A 15,781-nucleotide genomic window follows, 5' to 3' on the forward strand; every position below is an offset into this window, starting at 1 on the left:
GCTGTGAATGAGAAGACGTGGTAGAGTCTGTAAAAAGATCAGATAGGTCAACCAGATATAAAATTGTAAATTCTGTAGCAATCTTTTTTTTTTATAAATAGAATATACTTGGTTCCGTTCCTGATAGGTCACAAAAATATGTGCAACAAAACCAAAGCCGTGCTGGAATTGTGACAAGATTGCTAGTGAATATGCAAGGTCTGATACTATCCCTTATTTTATCATCCCCAGCCAGCAGAAGGTTGGAGTGCTAGAGAGAAAGTAATTGGAGCACTATTAGATGGTAAGACCCAAGGAATAAAGGTGACCTGGCTATACTTAAGGCTGGAGATTGGGGACCAGAGGGAAATACAATTTGGGTGAGAGCAGAATTAGCTTTTGGAGCCTGCAAAGCCCAAAGTCACGGAGGCCCCTGATGGTCTGGACCTGTGCAGCTCAAAAGCTTATCTCTCTCACCAACAGAAGTTGGTCCAATAAAAGACATTACCTCACTCACCGTGTCTCTTTTAGATCCTGGGATCAACACGGCTAGAACACCACTACAAACATTCTCCATCTTTGTCATTATTTTATAAAGACCACAGGCTTTGCACTGCTCCCACTGTGACCACCTAGGGCTGGCCTTTGAGACTTGGGAAGTCCAGGGTTTTTGATTTTGGGGGGACCTCAGACCAATCTGCAACTGTGAGTAAATGCTATGAGCGTGGCTGCTGCGAGCTCCCCCTCCTAGTCCGCCGCCTGGTGCTGAGCACGTGGCCGTAGTGCAAGAGGCAGCTGGGAAGAGTGGACCAAGCACAGGACTGAGAGCAAGGGACTCCAGGCTTTCTAATCCCAGCTGTGACACTGTCTCCCTCTGCTGCCTTAGTCAGGTCACCTAAACTGTCTGCCTCAGTTTCCTATCAGTAACACTGGGGTAATAGTTACCCACTGCATCGGGACAGTGTGACGATTGGTTGATGCTCTACAAGTGGTAAAATTCACCAAAATGCCCCCCAAATCTTAATGGTCCCCAAACCTCCAGCTTGCTGGGAAACCAATTCAATGAAACATTGTAAATGTTGGGAACTATGCACAGCCCCCGACTAAGTAGCGAAGCTCCACCGCTGCCGCTGCTCTTTATATAAAGAGAGTTACATTTAGGTGTGCCCTGAAGAATCATTTCGTTGGCCCTCCCCAAATTACTAAAGCAGACCCTGTGCACAATAGTGTGATCATGGTGGGTAAGAGTCCATTCCATGTAGAGAGGGGGAGAAAAATTGTTTCCCAAGCCCAAAGAAAAGGGAGAAAAAGAAAAGGAGAAAAACAACCTGATTAAAAGGGAGAGAGAAAAACACAAAGGGAAAAAAGAAAGGAAGGAAATTGGGAGAAGGAATCAAGGCAAAGAAAAAGAGCATTTGTGGTTAGTGAACTTTATTTCATTAACTCAGAGATTTAAAATGTGGAATTTATTTTTTAAAGCCATCACTGGAGGACAGGAATGCAACAGGTCACAAAGTTCAGACTGGCTTATATAAATGTCTTTGCAAATGAGCTGTGTTCTTTGAGCTCCTGGCCAGTTGCCTTTGCAGGCAGTATTCAATGCTTACAAATGGGGTCACCTTTGCCTGGACTGGGGGTTTCCAGGACTGGGGTGTCAAATAGATACAAATGAGGAAAATGAAGCCTTCCTGCTAAAAGAGATCATGGTTATTAAGCATGTACGGTCAGCAGACATGTGTCACTTCAACTTCAAAGCAGGGTATGCTGCACCAGAGCAAGTGGCAGTTTAAATTTATGCAGCTATGTCTGTGCTAAAAGCCCCCCCCACCCCCGTGTTGGCAAGTCTAAGTATACAGTATAGTGGTACTAGCAAACCTAGAAAAAGGCACTATCCTAGATCTAGAGAGACCTAGGGTATGTCTACACTACCCACCGGATCGGCGGGCAGCGATCGATCCAGTGGGGATCAATTTATCGTGTCTAGTCTAGGCCCCGAGCCCTCTCCCGTCAACTCCTGTACTCCAGCACCGCGAGAGGCGCAAGCAGAGTTGACGGGGGAGCGGCAGCAGTCGACTCACCGCAGTGAAGACACCGCGGTAAATCGATCTAAGTATGTCGACTTCAACTAAGTTATTCACGTAGCTGAAGTTGCGTAACTTAGATCGATTCTCCCCCCCGGCAATGTAGACCAGAGCTTGGTGTCTGAGGATTTACCAGACAATAAGTCAGGCACTGGGCCAGAGATATGATTATTATACTCTTCTTCCCAGAACTTGGCATTATCTCCACAAGAGTAGTCATGGAAAGAGAGAAGGGGGAGGGAGAGGGTGCATCCCATATGACTGACTCCTATCCCTCTTGGCTAGTGAAAGAAAGCAAAGATCTTCTGGGAGCCCTGCTAACAGAATGCCATCTCCCCTTTTGAAGAGGTATCCTGACTCCCAACCCCAGAGCACACAACCTCCTAACAGTATTAGAGAAACCAGCACTCGATGCTCAGACTGAAGCCCCACACAGTGTGTTCTGGAGGAAAGGACAGAGAAAACAGCTGTGTGTGTTAGGCTTTGTGCAGCAGATCTTTGCTGACAAGCACTGTATGCAAACTGTAGAGAGATTAGAGGAATTGGACAGAAATGCATGGGTGGCTATAGAAGGGAAGGATGCTAGAGGTGGGGGGGATTCTGAAGGGAGGAACTCTTGCGTGTGCTGGGTGGGGTGGAAACTTTCCTTTAAAAATAAGATATTTCCACATAATCAGATGACTCCAGCAGCGGGGCCTTTAAGGAACACATGGAAAGACGGTAGAGTGGTTGTAGAGAGCATGTAGGGCGAGATTGGGGTGACTACCCTGGCCTCATTTTAATTGTTTTTTACATTGAAAATTGTCCCTTCTGGCTCTCCCTGACCTTTTTAAAACGTGGTTGCATTTGTGCTTATTGCTGTCCCTTCTTATCACACATCTCCACAGTTCACAGCACTGCTTGCATAGAAACCCAGAACATGGTCTGGGACTAATGTCATTTCCCTCTGAATGCAGGATTTGATCTAACTAAGGCTTAGATTAAAAGCAAACAAAAGCTATGTCAGTAGACAGAAAAAACAAACACATCTTTTAGTTTGATGAGGGACTATGAATCAGAAGGATTAAAATTACATGAAGTTGGTCATGCTCTAATCTATTATTCCTTTTAATGTTATGGTGCTAGAACAAGTATACAGTAATGTGGTCAGTGAAGGGTCTAAGTGAATATTTTAATCTTCCAGTAAAATTAACAGTTTCATTAAATCCTCAGAATAGGTATTCACCATAAACTGCCATTTCTTCAAGATTTTTTGTGTGGCCATAAATGGTGTATTATCCTATTAATACCTTTTCCAAATTAAAAGTCACTTGTTCAGTACCTCTTTAGACCATTTATTCAATCCATTTTACAAAACGAGTGTTCTTTTTTAAAAATTAAAAGTTATGAACATTAAAGAAAAATCAGTGATTAGAATGTAAGCAATAAAAAAACCAAGAGACTCATAAAAGTAGTCCAGGTCTCCTTTTAAAAGAGAAAGAAAAACCAGACATGTAAGTACTGAAAGCTGGAATGTCTAAATGGCATAGAAAAATGCATGATGAACGGGATTATAACTAGATTATTACTCAAAAATGAAAGATGGTTACTTACCAACCATTGCACTAACTTCTCCTGCCATCAGCAGATCCACAGTGCTGTTGTACAGATTAACATCAATGATACCTTTCCGAATCGTTTCTCCTACTTTTGCTCCCAATAATACTGAGCCAGCGGTTTCAAAAACTGAAGCCAAAATGCAGGCTTGGCGCAAAGTGACCACACCAGAGCCCACAGCAGTCCCAAAAGAATTGGCAACATCATTTGCACCAACTGAAAATGCCAAAACAAAAGCGACAATAAAACCCACAATGACCATCCACAGGTACTCATCCATTGCCATTTTTCCCAGAGTGTGCTTGTAGGTAAATGCTTCCCCTTTGCAAATATTTAAATAGACAAAGTTGGAGGGTTATTGTAACGGATTTGTAAAGCAGATTTCTTGCAAACAATTAGTTCTCTCTGGAAAGGGCTGGGTAGTGAACAAACTGCTAACTGCTGATTTTCAAACTACTGTCAATACTGTTCATTTGGCTGGGTTCAGTCAGCAGTGAAACACATTCCATATTTTGCTTCAAAACTGGTACAACTGCAGTGTCCTGTCCTGGAACAGAAGAAAGATTGAAAAAGTGAAACAGTCTGCAAAGCTTGTAACAGTGTGTCCTTTCAGAAGTAAATAAATTATTTAAATCCACTAATGGGATCTATTTTTGGCACGTGACAGTGCCAACCATAAAGCAATTCAGACAAGATTAAAATTAGGTCAACTCAAAAGCAATACAGGTTTTTAGCGTTATCAGTGACTGAAAAATGTACCGGGTCACTTTGAAAGGATATATTTTTAAAGTTTGTTTTGTTTTAAATTCTAAGCAAACAATGTGACTGGTCCTCGCGGAAAAACGAGATGACTTTTTTTTTTTTCTTGCAGTAAGTGAATGACTTAACTAGAACCGGATCCTCAGCTGATGTAAATTGACCTTTCCCCATTGACTTCAATGGGACTATGTGAATTTACATCAGCTGCAGGTGAGGACTTGGCCCTTAATTTTGAAAACATATTTATTAATCTATGGAGATATACCTATCTCATAGAGCTGGAAGGGACCCTGAAAGATCATTGAGTCCAGCCCCCTGCCTTCACTAGCAGGACCAAGTACCGATTTTGCCCCAGATCCCTAAATGGCCCCCCTCAAAGACTGAACTCACAATCCTGGGTTTAGCAGGCCAATGCTCAAACCACTGAGCTATCCCTCCCCCCATAAACATTAAACATCACAGGAGAAGGCATCCAGATGTCTCCAAATATTTATCTATTGCCGCTTTTGGGTAGTAGGAATATTAGAGCCTTTTAGCCTTATGGCCTTCCAATCACTGGAACAAACTGTGATTTTTCACAGCGTTTATTTCAGTGTACCTATATGCATCTATATGTATCCAGGTCACAGAACAGATCTTTAACGAAAAAGTTAAACAACAATAAATGTAAGCTTCTTTTCCTCCTAGGGAAAACTAGTTAGTTCATTGAACAGTATGATGCACTACTGGATCTATTATACTCAAATATACATTTTTCAATGGTTCTTGTGTAGCTTTCAGACAGAGTTCTGATATCCTTTGGCTAAAGTTTTATCTTGTGCTACTTCTTCAGATTTTCCAAACAAAATATTTACAGAAAAGAATGGATTTCAAGAGAGAAAAAGCCTGGTTTATTTCTTCACATACACAATTACGCAAACCTTATCTCAGTCCTCTCAAGCCCTTAAACTTTGATAGTCTCAACAGGAGCCAATATATATATTTTTAGGGGAAAAAAATTAAAAAGCTTGATCATCATCTATGTAAGCCCCCAGCAGATTTTTCCCCTCTCGAATGATCACCGTGAAGGGGAGATGAAGACTGGGAGCCAGGCAAAAAGAAACATGACTTACCTACCTTCCAATAACTGGAGCTCTCGGAGATGTGTGGTCCCTATGGGCATTCCATTGGGAGTGTGCATGCGTTTCATGCACCTGAAACTGGAAGATTTTTACTATCGTCGTCTGTTGATCCATTCCTGCACCCTGAGTTCTTATGCTCTGAAGCAAGGGCATAAGGGGTGGTGTGGATTGACTGCCTCTCCAGTTCCTACTCTATTGCGAATACCTAGTAAGGGATTTGAAGTAGGCTGGGTAGTGGAATATTCATAGGGACCAAACATCTTAAACAACTCCAATTATCGTAAGGTAAGTCACCTTCTTTCCTTCTTCAAGTTGTGGTCCCTGTAGGTATTCGCTCTGGGCGTCTCATTGAGGAACCATGCTACACCACAGACTACAGGACCACTGTACTGAAGGATGCGTCTGCTGAAGACAGTTGTATTAGGGCATCATGTCTATTAAAGTTATGCACAGAACCCCATGTTGCCACTCAACAGATCTTCAGGAGGAGGAGACCCTAAAGAGAAGCCACCAAGGTAGCCAGGGCTCTGGTTGAGTGTGGCCTTACATTTTGGGTGAAAAGTCTCCACCGGCTCACAGCAAAGCAGGATGCAATCTGAGATCCATTTAGAGTCTCTGTGAGATTTCTTCCCCTTTCATCTGCGCAGCAATGGTAACAAAGAGTCTCAGAGATTTCCTGAAGGGTCTGGCCCTTTGCAGGTGGAAAGCGAAAGCTTGATGGATATCCAGGGAATGGAGCTTCTGTTTTTTACAGTGGTGTATGGGTTGGAGTAGAAAACAGGTAGGTGCATACCCGATTTATGTGGAATTCAGAGGGGACCTTTGGAATGAACTTGGGATGTTACACAAATACTTCATCTTAGTGCTTGTCTACATTTGGAAATTTACCAAAATACCTGTTGGGGAGTAAGAGTGTCTACACAGGGGCTTATACCAAAATAACTATGCTGAAATAGCTATTTTGGTAAATTTTCAACTATAGACAGAAAAGCCCTTAGTGAAAAACTAGTGAGAAATTTAGAGCATATTTTTTTTTACTCTTCTGGCCAAACGAATTGCTATCAAAGAGAGAAATCCCTGAGGGCCAGGAACCATCAGACAACAGTGGTGAAGGGTGAAAGGGACACTCACAAAGCCAAGTTCAGAGTCCAAGTCCAACTAGAATACATTACCAACCAGTGACACAAAACAAATATGCTGCATGAAGGAAACAAGCAACCAGAGAGAGAGAACCCACAGGGTGTCTTTTAATCTTCCCTCTGATGAAAACTAGGACACCATCTATTCAGGCAATGGCAAAAATTAAACTGACGTGAACCTTGCTGTGCATTACCTCTTCCCCCCACAACAATTGATTTAGGCTAACATGTTTTAATCTATTCTGCAAGAGAAAAGGTGAATTACAATTCCTCTTTTCAGGGAGATTCAGTTTAAAAGGCCCTTTTTGCTGCTTGAATATTAGCAAACATTAAAGGGTAAATTTACCATTTTCTAGGTAACAAACAGTACCCTTTAGAAAAGTTTAGATGATAAAACATACAAGACAACAGGATTTTCCCCCTGCACGGTTCAAAACAATAGACATTTCTCTTGAAGTAATCACATTTGATCGTAATGAAAAGCAAGTTCACTTCTAGTTACCACTAATTGAGAAGTCTGTCTAAAAACTTAGTATACTGGAGCACTTGGTAGGTTATTCCACACCCCTCAAACTCTCATGTAATCGTGTTTTTCATTCAAAAAGAGTGTCAAGTTTTCCTTCCTTATCTATAGATCTATGGACTTTACAGCATCCCACAGATCTTGCACTTCATCCTATTACCATCAAATACATCTTGTAACTGAAGATACAAGCAAATTAAAATTCACATTAATAGTTCTTATCTTCCCTTCTCCTCCACAGGCCACAACACTCACACATTATCTATTTAAGCTGCAGATATTACATCCGTGACATGAAAGGTGGTGTAATTCAAGTGGTTCTAGGCAAAGAACATCCCTATATGGCTCTAAATTACAGGCATAGCATTTGTCATAGGGCCAACTATGATACAAGTTTTATGCTCCAGGACACCAGAGGTGCCCTGACTTCTTTAAAAAAAAGAAAAGAAAAGAAATCACTGTACACATAGAAGCAGTCAATATATCAGCCAATTCCTATTTCAGCTACAGCCCTCCTGTTAAAGTTTAAGAAGGTTTTAAGCAATTACTTTACAGGGCGGCAGTACTGCTATTCATAGTTTTTTAAGGACTCAGATCAAGTTTAACATGGGTGGGGGAGGGTCTCAGCTTCTGCTACTAAAATTTCCAGAGGATACTTTCATTTATTAGTTCCTATTCTCCCTCTCTCTCCCACTGAAAGGTTAAAAATACTTGCCCCCATCTCAGCTAAAAAATTCCTTTACGCATATTTTTAAGATCAAGCTTCTCTTTACTGTTCCTGTTCAACCCATACAAAATATTAAACATGGGCATTTTGTTCTGTTGGTGAAATGAATTCAGAACGTTTGCAGAAAAGAGTCACTGAAAATACAAACAGCAATTATGTTTAACTAGTTATTTAAAGAGGTTCAATTCACCATATAAAGAAATCAAAGAAATAGGCTGGGAAAACAAATGCAAGCAGCTACAAGTCCTTGTTGCTCATTCGGTTTTAAATTAAAAACTGTTGCTGGAAGAACTGAGATTTTGTCTTGCAGCAAATGAGTAGAAACTTTCTAATCAATCAAACCTTTTTATTGTTTGACACTACAGACTTTAGTTCCTGGACTAGAAACCAAACAATAAGTATTGAAGGATACCAAAAATAGATTTTGCAAAGACATACAAATCTTAAAAATTCACCTAATATTTACAGGCTGTTTCAAAGAGAAAGAGGAGCTAAATTAATTCTTCAAGTGACTTCCCTCCTGATTGTATACAGAGTCTGAAATCTAAAATAGATATCTTATCACATTCGGCAGAGCCACAACTGAACATACAAACTTACATTGGGTAAGCAGTTCTACAACTTACACAGCAGCTCCTGGATAAAGTTAACTCCAATACATGAGACAGCCAAGACAACACCGACAAGCAATGTGTGTCCAGGGATTTATTCACTATGTGAAAATCTGCCTCCTCTTAACAAGTTATTCTGCCGGGGGCGGGCACTGATCAAACATAACATAGCGTCATGATTATATTAACCATACAAACCAATCCAATAAAGCTCATCTTAAAAGAAACAATGTTCTCTTCCACCTCCATCCCTTTCAAAGCACTGGCACAGATAGGGGGGAAATCTCATTTTCAGAAGTCACTGCTTGGATTTTTAGCACGATCAAGTAGTTTTGAAAAATTACAAGTCTGCTATTCAAAAGCAGGACCAAGTATCTATGTATTTCACAGTATGAAAACTGCATTAACAGTACTAAAGAGATGTTTGCTTGTGTGTAACTTTGCTTATGTGAGTAGTATTTCCATTGGCTTCTATGGGACAACTCAGAGTGCATAAAGTTAAGCATATGCATGAATGTTTACAGGACTGAGGCCCAAGCACACAAAACTTTGTTATAAAACTTCACATTAAAATACCCAATCAAAATTCCTTGATCCATTTTCCTACAAATTAAAAACATTCTTATTAATATACATTAGCAAAGATTTAATCCCCCCCCCCAAAAAAAGCACCTGGGTTAGCTTTATAAAAGATATTTACGTTACTATTTTAAGTTTAGCATACAATTGAAAAACTGATTTATATGAAAAAATATTTACTGTAAAATTTCCATCATAATGTTTCAGATTTCAGTAAACTTGAGTTTTCGGGTTTACCAATAAATTATGTTCTAAATTGAACATTTTGACCAAAACATGTAGAACTTGATGCATAGTTATGATCCTAGTTCTAGCCCATATTTAGGTGTCTAAAAAGTGGCCTGATTTTAAAAAGTGCTGAAAGCAATGGGACTTGCTGGGTGGTGAACATTTGGGAAAATCAGGCCATTGATTTCGGTGCCTACATATGGATTTAGGAGGCTAACTATGCAGCCAGTTCTGAAAATCCCACCCTTAAAATTACTGAATAAAGTATCTTTCCTAGTAAGGAGTGTTTAGAGATGTCTAAACTAGTTGTCTGTTCCCAAATTAAGTTGGGGATCATAGTCATCCACGTGTAACTTTTAGTGAATCTGAAAGGTGACTCGGTTCTTTACAAGGAGTCTCAGACATTCTAGCAAGTCTACATTGTCTTCCACATAAAGAATCAGTAGGGCAAAATTCCAGTTACAAAACAACAATGCATAGCTGCCTAAAGTCAAAGATAAAATTCAGTCCTCTCTTCCAGTCAACAATCCCTCATAGACAACATTGCCTTTAATTATGTTCAAGATCCAAAATGCTATTAAGCTTGCATTATACTTGATAATTTAGTTAAGAAATCACATCGCTGTGTTTGGTTGTAGAGTCTTTCCTTTTGATTCTAGAATAACTGATGACTATGCTCACAAGTTTCAGGCGTGAGAAAGCCTGAAGCACCTGGCACTTTCCTATTGGCCTTTCCATACCTATTCAGTGACATTGTTTTAATAATACAGACCAGGGTTCAATCCTGCAGATTCTTACACATCTGATTAAAGGTACTCTCAAGTAGCCCTAATGAAGGGACTACTCATGGTTGAATATACACTATCAATGTTTGTAGGATTGGGCCCCAGGTTTGATGGGGGGAGGGAATGCAAAATATCCACTTTTTGGAACAGTCTTTAGCATGTAAAGACAGAGGTGGATTTAAAATATATTCCTTCTGTTTGTCACTGCTGGCCTTTTGCATCTGGCTTGGTAAAACTCCAGTATATATATCCATCTTGAAGTGTTATCCGTCTCTTCTGTTCCAGCTGTGAAGTGAGAATTTCCAAGAACGAAACCCCAAACCCAACCCTAATTCCCACAAACTCCCACTCAGTAAAAATGAATGAATGCACCCAGATTAAAAGAATTTCCTATGTCTGGTTTAACAGATATATTTACTGCTAATCAAAAAAACAGGACTTCCAACCCCATGTAGTAACTCAAGCCCAAGAGCGCAGTTGTCTATGGTTGTTTTTCAAGTGGTTGTTGGCCCTGTCACAGAGGTTATTTTATCCTTCATTTTAAACTGCATAGACAAAAATATCTAAACTTTTAAATCAAAGAAAAGTAAACATAATAAAAGGAAACATCTTTAAAGTTTCTGTTCTGTTTGATCAACATCATGGACCTCAGTCATGGGAAAACTCATAATCCCAGAAAGGTTTTCCATCACATTTAAAATATGAGTATGTAATATAGCATGCCACTGAAGAAACAAGTAAAGCAAAGAATAAAAACAAAAAATTATGAGGAACAGATTTGAGTATGGAAAACCAACCTAATTCCCATCAAAACTCAAATATCTAGCCCACTGAAATATAAAAGGTTTTGGTACAGTCTTCATCAAATCCATCTTTTACAAGTTCCTCTAACAGCTCTTTGTTCTAGACAAGATTAAACCATGGCATCTAAATTACCCTGTAATTTATTCAAAATCAACAAAAATATATTTCCACCATCCCAAAATAACCCAGAATTGTGAAAACTGTTGCTGCAATTCATGCTCAATTCTGGGGCATTGGGCTGTACGGAGGAGAACTTTATCAAATTCAAGCCACACTCCTCTTCATGGACTAATAAGAAACATTTAAAATAAGAAAGAAGCTGCTGACTGCACCCTCTCCTAATCTGCTAATCCTGTGATTCTAATATTTGGGTTTCTAGAGGGATGTTTTCACCTATATTCATAGGGATTTTCTCTTCCGATACCTGTAGCTGCATCTCAAGATAGGAGAGAAGTAAAATCACACAAAGTCCCTCACTTTTACAGCTCTCTATAACCAGTAAAGCTTTAATAGAGATCTTAAAAGAACACCAGTAACAAGAGTGCCTCGAAGGAATGCCTAGTTGAACAAGGTAAGTATCATGAAACAAGTGAAGCTGGGAGAAACATCAGCAATGGGTAGAACCATACATAGACACCGATAAACGTTCAGGTTTTCATGTTCCAATCTAATGGATGGTAGCTGGGTTTTTTTTTTTTAAATGTACTGGTTTGTGCATCAGCAGCTGAAGAATCCTAAAAAGGTTTTAGTATTGCATCAGGAATATCTTCTCAGAATGGACGGTCTATCCACGTGTTTATATGGTCCCATCACTGTAGTACTGTAGTGTCTCACATTACTTGGGAGCTACTAATAGATCAGTATGCCATATACAGTAATACAGTGCATTTTTTAAAATGGATATCACTGATAAAATCTCTAAAAGCAGACACTTTGAATCCAATTATAGTTTAGTAGTTCAGTTATATGGGGATTTTCATTGTTTCTTTACCTAGCAAAATAATACTGGTTTAGAATACAGTACAGTTGTTGGCTAGGGAGGTGAGTCAGGATATACTGTCCATTATGGTGTCTAAAATGTCTGTTCCCTTATCATAAACTTTAAACCATTTCCAACACACTAATAAATTCATCTAATTACATTTATTTACTTGGAAGTGAAATTATACGAATTATTCGTTAAAGAACTATACCTATCAACAACTAATCTTATAAATTTTCGATATATAAAAATCCCAACCCCCAAAGCCAAGCATTTAGTCATGATGCAAAAAATAACTAACATTTTATTAAGGGTAGAACACCATTACAGTTACATTGTTTTCTTCAGATTAGAAAGACCAGCAGATTTCTTATCCACCTTCATCAGAAACACTATTAAATACAGAAAACTATATTAAACGTTAAGATTTGAAATGTACATGTCAGGCAAACTTTAAAGGCCCCCTTGCACATACTGATTATAAACAATGAGGTATAATTACATGATCATAACACATTAGGCCAGTGGTTCTCAAAGCTGGTCCGCCGCTTGTTCAGGGAAAGCCCCTGGCAGGCTGGGCCGGTTTGTTTACCTGCCGCGTCCGCAGGTTCAGCCGATCGCGGCTCCCACTGGCCGCGGTTCGCCGTTCCAGGCCAATGGGGGCTGCAGGAAACGGCGCGGGTCGAGGGACGTGCTGGCCACCCTTCCCGCAGTCCCCAATGGCCTGGAGCAGCGAACCGCAACCAGTGGGAGCCGCGATCGGCCGAACCTGCGGACGCGGCAGGTAAACAAACTGGCCCGGCCCACCAGGGGCTTTCCCTGAACAAGCGGCGGACCGGCTTTAAGAACCACTGCATTAAGCAATATCATGTGTAGCTTGAAAATCATTCAGGTAGTGCAGAACATGGCTAGCTGTTATTTGGAGATGCTTCATACAGGGGCCAACATGTTAAAAAATAAGAACCTAAAGTTATGCTTCTGAATAAGTAACCCGACTTTCAGAAGTCCTGAACACCCAACAGCTCCCCACTAACATCAATGGGAGTTGCTGGCCATTCTGACTTTTGAAAAATCACTATTTATTCAAGACCCAAACTTTAGGTGATTTTTGAACAGCTTGGCCAAAGTATTTAGCATTACTTCACATCATACTTGTGCACCATGATCTCCAAGGGCTTCCCAATTCATTTTGAGGTGCAATTCAAGGTGATGGTTTCAACTTCTAAATCCCTATATGATTTGGGCCCTGGCTACTTTAGATCACCTCTCACCCTGCCTCATACGGAGGCCACTGGAATCAGTTTGAGTGCCTCAGCAAACAGTCCCTTGGCTTAGACGGGAAGAAGCTGATCACAAGCTCTGCTCAGTGAATTACACTCAACTCTGGAACGTGCCTTCAACCTTTGGTCACGCAAAGCCAATGTCCATTGGCCTACACAGAACACGAACAAGCTTATCCTGTTTCCCCAGGAGCTTGAAGAGGAGCAGGGATTTGAGGAGAAGAGAAGTTGGGAAGTAAAAGTTCCAAGTTCTTTTGGGCTGAACATTTTGGGACGATTGATAACCAGTTCGATTTTTCGAAGTCTATTTGATATTGACATGCACCTAGAGTACAAGACAGGAACATTTTATAAAGTACATATACCATGGGGCAAATAGAATGAGAGGGGACTGGAGTTCTTCCTCAGATTTAAATGCCCATTTATAATATTTTGTATTACAAGTTGCTTTGTTAAATATAAGCAAAGCCCAGCTATGCCACGTTCTGTAACTGGTACATGCTGAATACTTCTCTAGGAACTCAATATGTTCCTATAAAAAGAAAATCTGTTTCCAAAATACAAAGAAGCAGCTATCCAATCATCAAGAAAAATTTAAGTGCAGTGAACTCATGCTTTTTCTGAGGGTGAATTCAAAGGAAAGTCAGGATTGTATTAAAGACACAGATATGAGTTCTATTTTTTTAAATTTCCAGAACAGAGAAACAGGAAGTGTTATAGTTCATGGATGAAGGAGAAGAACAAAAAAAAAGTTATGTGCTGTATGTGGAACGTCCTCTCTCAGATCCTGCAGTCCCTGCTTCCTCCTATAAAGACTGGATCTACATTTCCCTCTTCTTTGCCCATGCTCTTCTCACAGGGCTTGGTCTCACAAACATCCAATGCCTGCAATGAAAACTTGAGCCAACTTCTTAAATTTGTGACTCTTCTTCATTCCGACTCATCCAACAGACTTCCATTTCCAAGAAGCTCCTCATCATGAGACCTGTATCTCAAGAAGCAAAACAGGAAACATCACAGGGGTGAAAAAAAGAAGGATGCACAACAACTTTCCTCTGTGTCTTTAATAAAACCCTAACTTTGATTTGAGGTCCTTTTAGGAAAAAGGAATTTTATTTCAAGACCAGCGAGTTCCAATACTGCCAGCATTGGGCTTCATTTGAGCCTCTGTCCATGATAATTTGGTGAATGGGAGGAAAGCTTATGCTACCCTTACATGTCCTGGAGGATGGGATCTATTGCCAAAGCCGCTGGATCTAATCTCCAGCAGCCAGTTCAGCTAAACGAAATTGCTGACTCATCCACTGCTGAATGAGATTTAAGTTCTTTCTATCCAGGTTCCATCTGCAGGACTCCCTAGGAGATCTAGAGTTCTATGCCACAATAATGGTGGAAAACATATTACACCCCCCCCCAAAATGCAAATCTTTCCTCTAGGTTTCCCCACCTGTCTTCTAGGGGGGAAGAGTTCCAGGGCACAGACATTCTGATAATTGTATCTTGTAAAACACAGGTGCAAAACAAATACGTAACTGCCATATGCTCCACTGACCTTAGAGTAATCTAACCATGAGAGGTTACAAAGGGTTGTATTACTCTGGTGAAGTCCACATCCCAAAATAAGTGTTGCAGGCTTCTGGTCTTTTTGCTAGTAGTTCCCCCAATCTACCAACATAACCCTCAGTTTTACCTCAGCTGGTTTACTCCCATCCGAGTCCTGAGACCAACCATTTCCAAGTCAAATGAGAGGAAATCATAGCAATGAGAGTCACCCAGAGACTGGAGACACCCTAACCCAAAGTGCCTCACGGTCTGACATAGACGGAACGGAACTCTGCAACAGTCACAAACCCCTCTAGACAGGGGAGCAGTTACCCAAAACTGCTCTCTAATTCTTTCACAGAGAACAGAAACTAAAGCAATTCCATCCGTCCCTACTAGGGGCAAGGCCATCTTTAAACACACACCAGCACCAAAATCCCTTCCCAGGAGAACCACAACACATTCCTCTTTATCAGCTGCCATCCCAAATTCCTTAAATTCCAATTCCCATGAGTTTAACCTCCTGAGATTAAATACAAATCCCTCCTTCCCTCTTTAATCTATTTAATGATAGCATTCTAGCCACACAGGGACACTTTGCCCCACAATAGACTGCATAATTAACATCCCTCAACCTGCTCCAAATGACAGAGCAATCATGCCAGTTCCTCTTACACCTCTAGCAAGAAGGGATGAGCATACAGATGGGTTCTCACTCTCTATCGCCAGAGGGCTTGTGCTTTGAGCCTTGTAGATTACAGTAGATGACGTGGCTCGGGACTAAAGCTTGGATGGATACAGAAAGAAACCTTATGATCTGTCCTCAGTGTCCTTTCCAGGGGGCATTTGAGAATCTGCTAGAGGGAAACCACAATAAATCCCAAATGCTTGGGTATTACAGCGTTGAGGGCCATATAAGTACCCACGTAGAAATATATTTGCATCATTTTTGTGAATTTCTCAAGAATCCCAGGCTTTCTAGAGTTGTTTTCTTCAAACAGAACTGTGATACAACCAGCCCGCAAGTTCTGTGCCTCGACCAGCA

The 15,781-nt window shown here is 40.6% G+C and overlaps 1 protein-coding gene across 13 annotated transcripts in view; it reads right to left on the reverse strand.

Annotated features, from left to right (window-relative positions):
- Positions 1–15,781, reverse strand: part of SLC20A2 (solute carrier family 20 member 2) — a 64,916-nt gene that overhangs the window by 35,833 nt on the left and 13,302 nt on the right. For 8 of the 13 annotated variants that reach the window (XM_065595887.1, XM_065595882.1, XM_005283949.5 and 5 more), the window contains one exon: positions 3,654–4,203. In XM_065595887.1, coding sequence (XP_065451959.1) covers positions 3,654–3,942 — 289 coding nt within the window. In that variant the 5' untranslated portion in view covers positions 3,943–4,203. Of the gene's footprint in view, positions 1–3,653; positions 4,204–8,525; positions 8,674–15,781 lie in introns of those variants that run through there. The other 5 variants (XM_005283951.5, XM_005283950.5, XM_005283948.5 and 2 more) reach the window with 2 other exon arrangements.

This window comes from Chrysemys picta, chromosome 5 (assembly GCF_011386835.1).
Source record: "Chrysemys picta bellii isolate R12L10 chromosome 5, ASM1138683v2, whole genome shotgun sequence".
NCBI lineage: Eukaryota > Metazoa > Chordata > Testudines > Emydidae > Chrysemys > Chrysemys picta.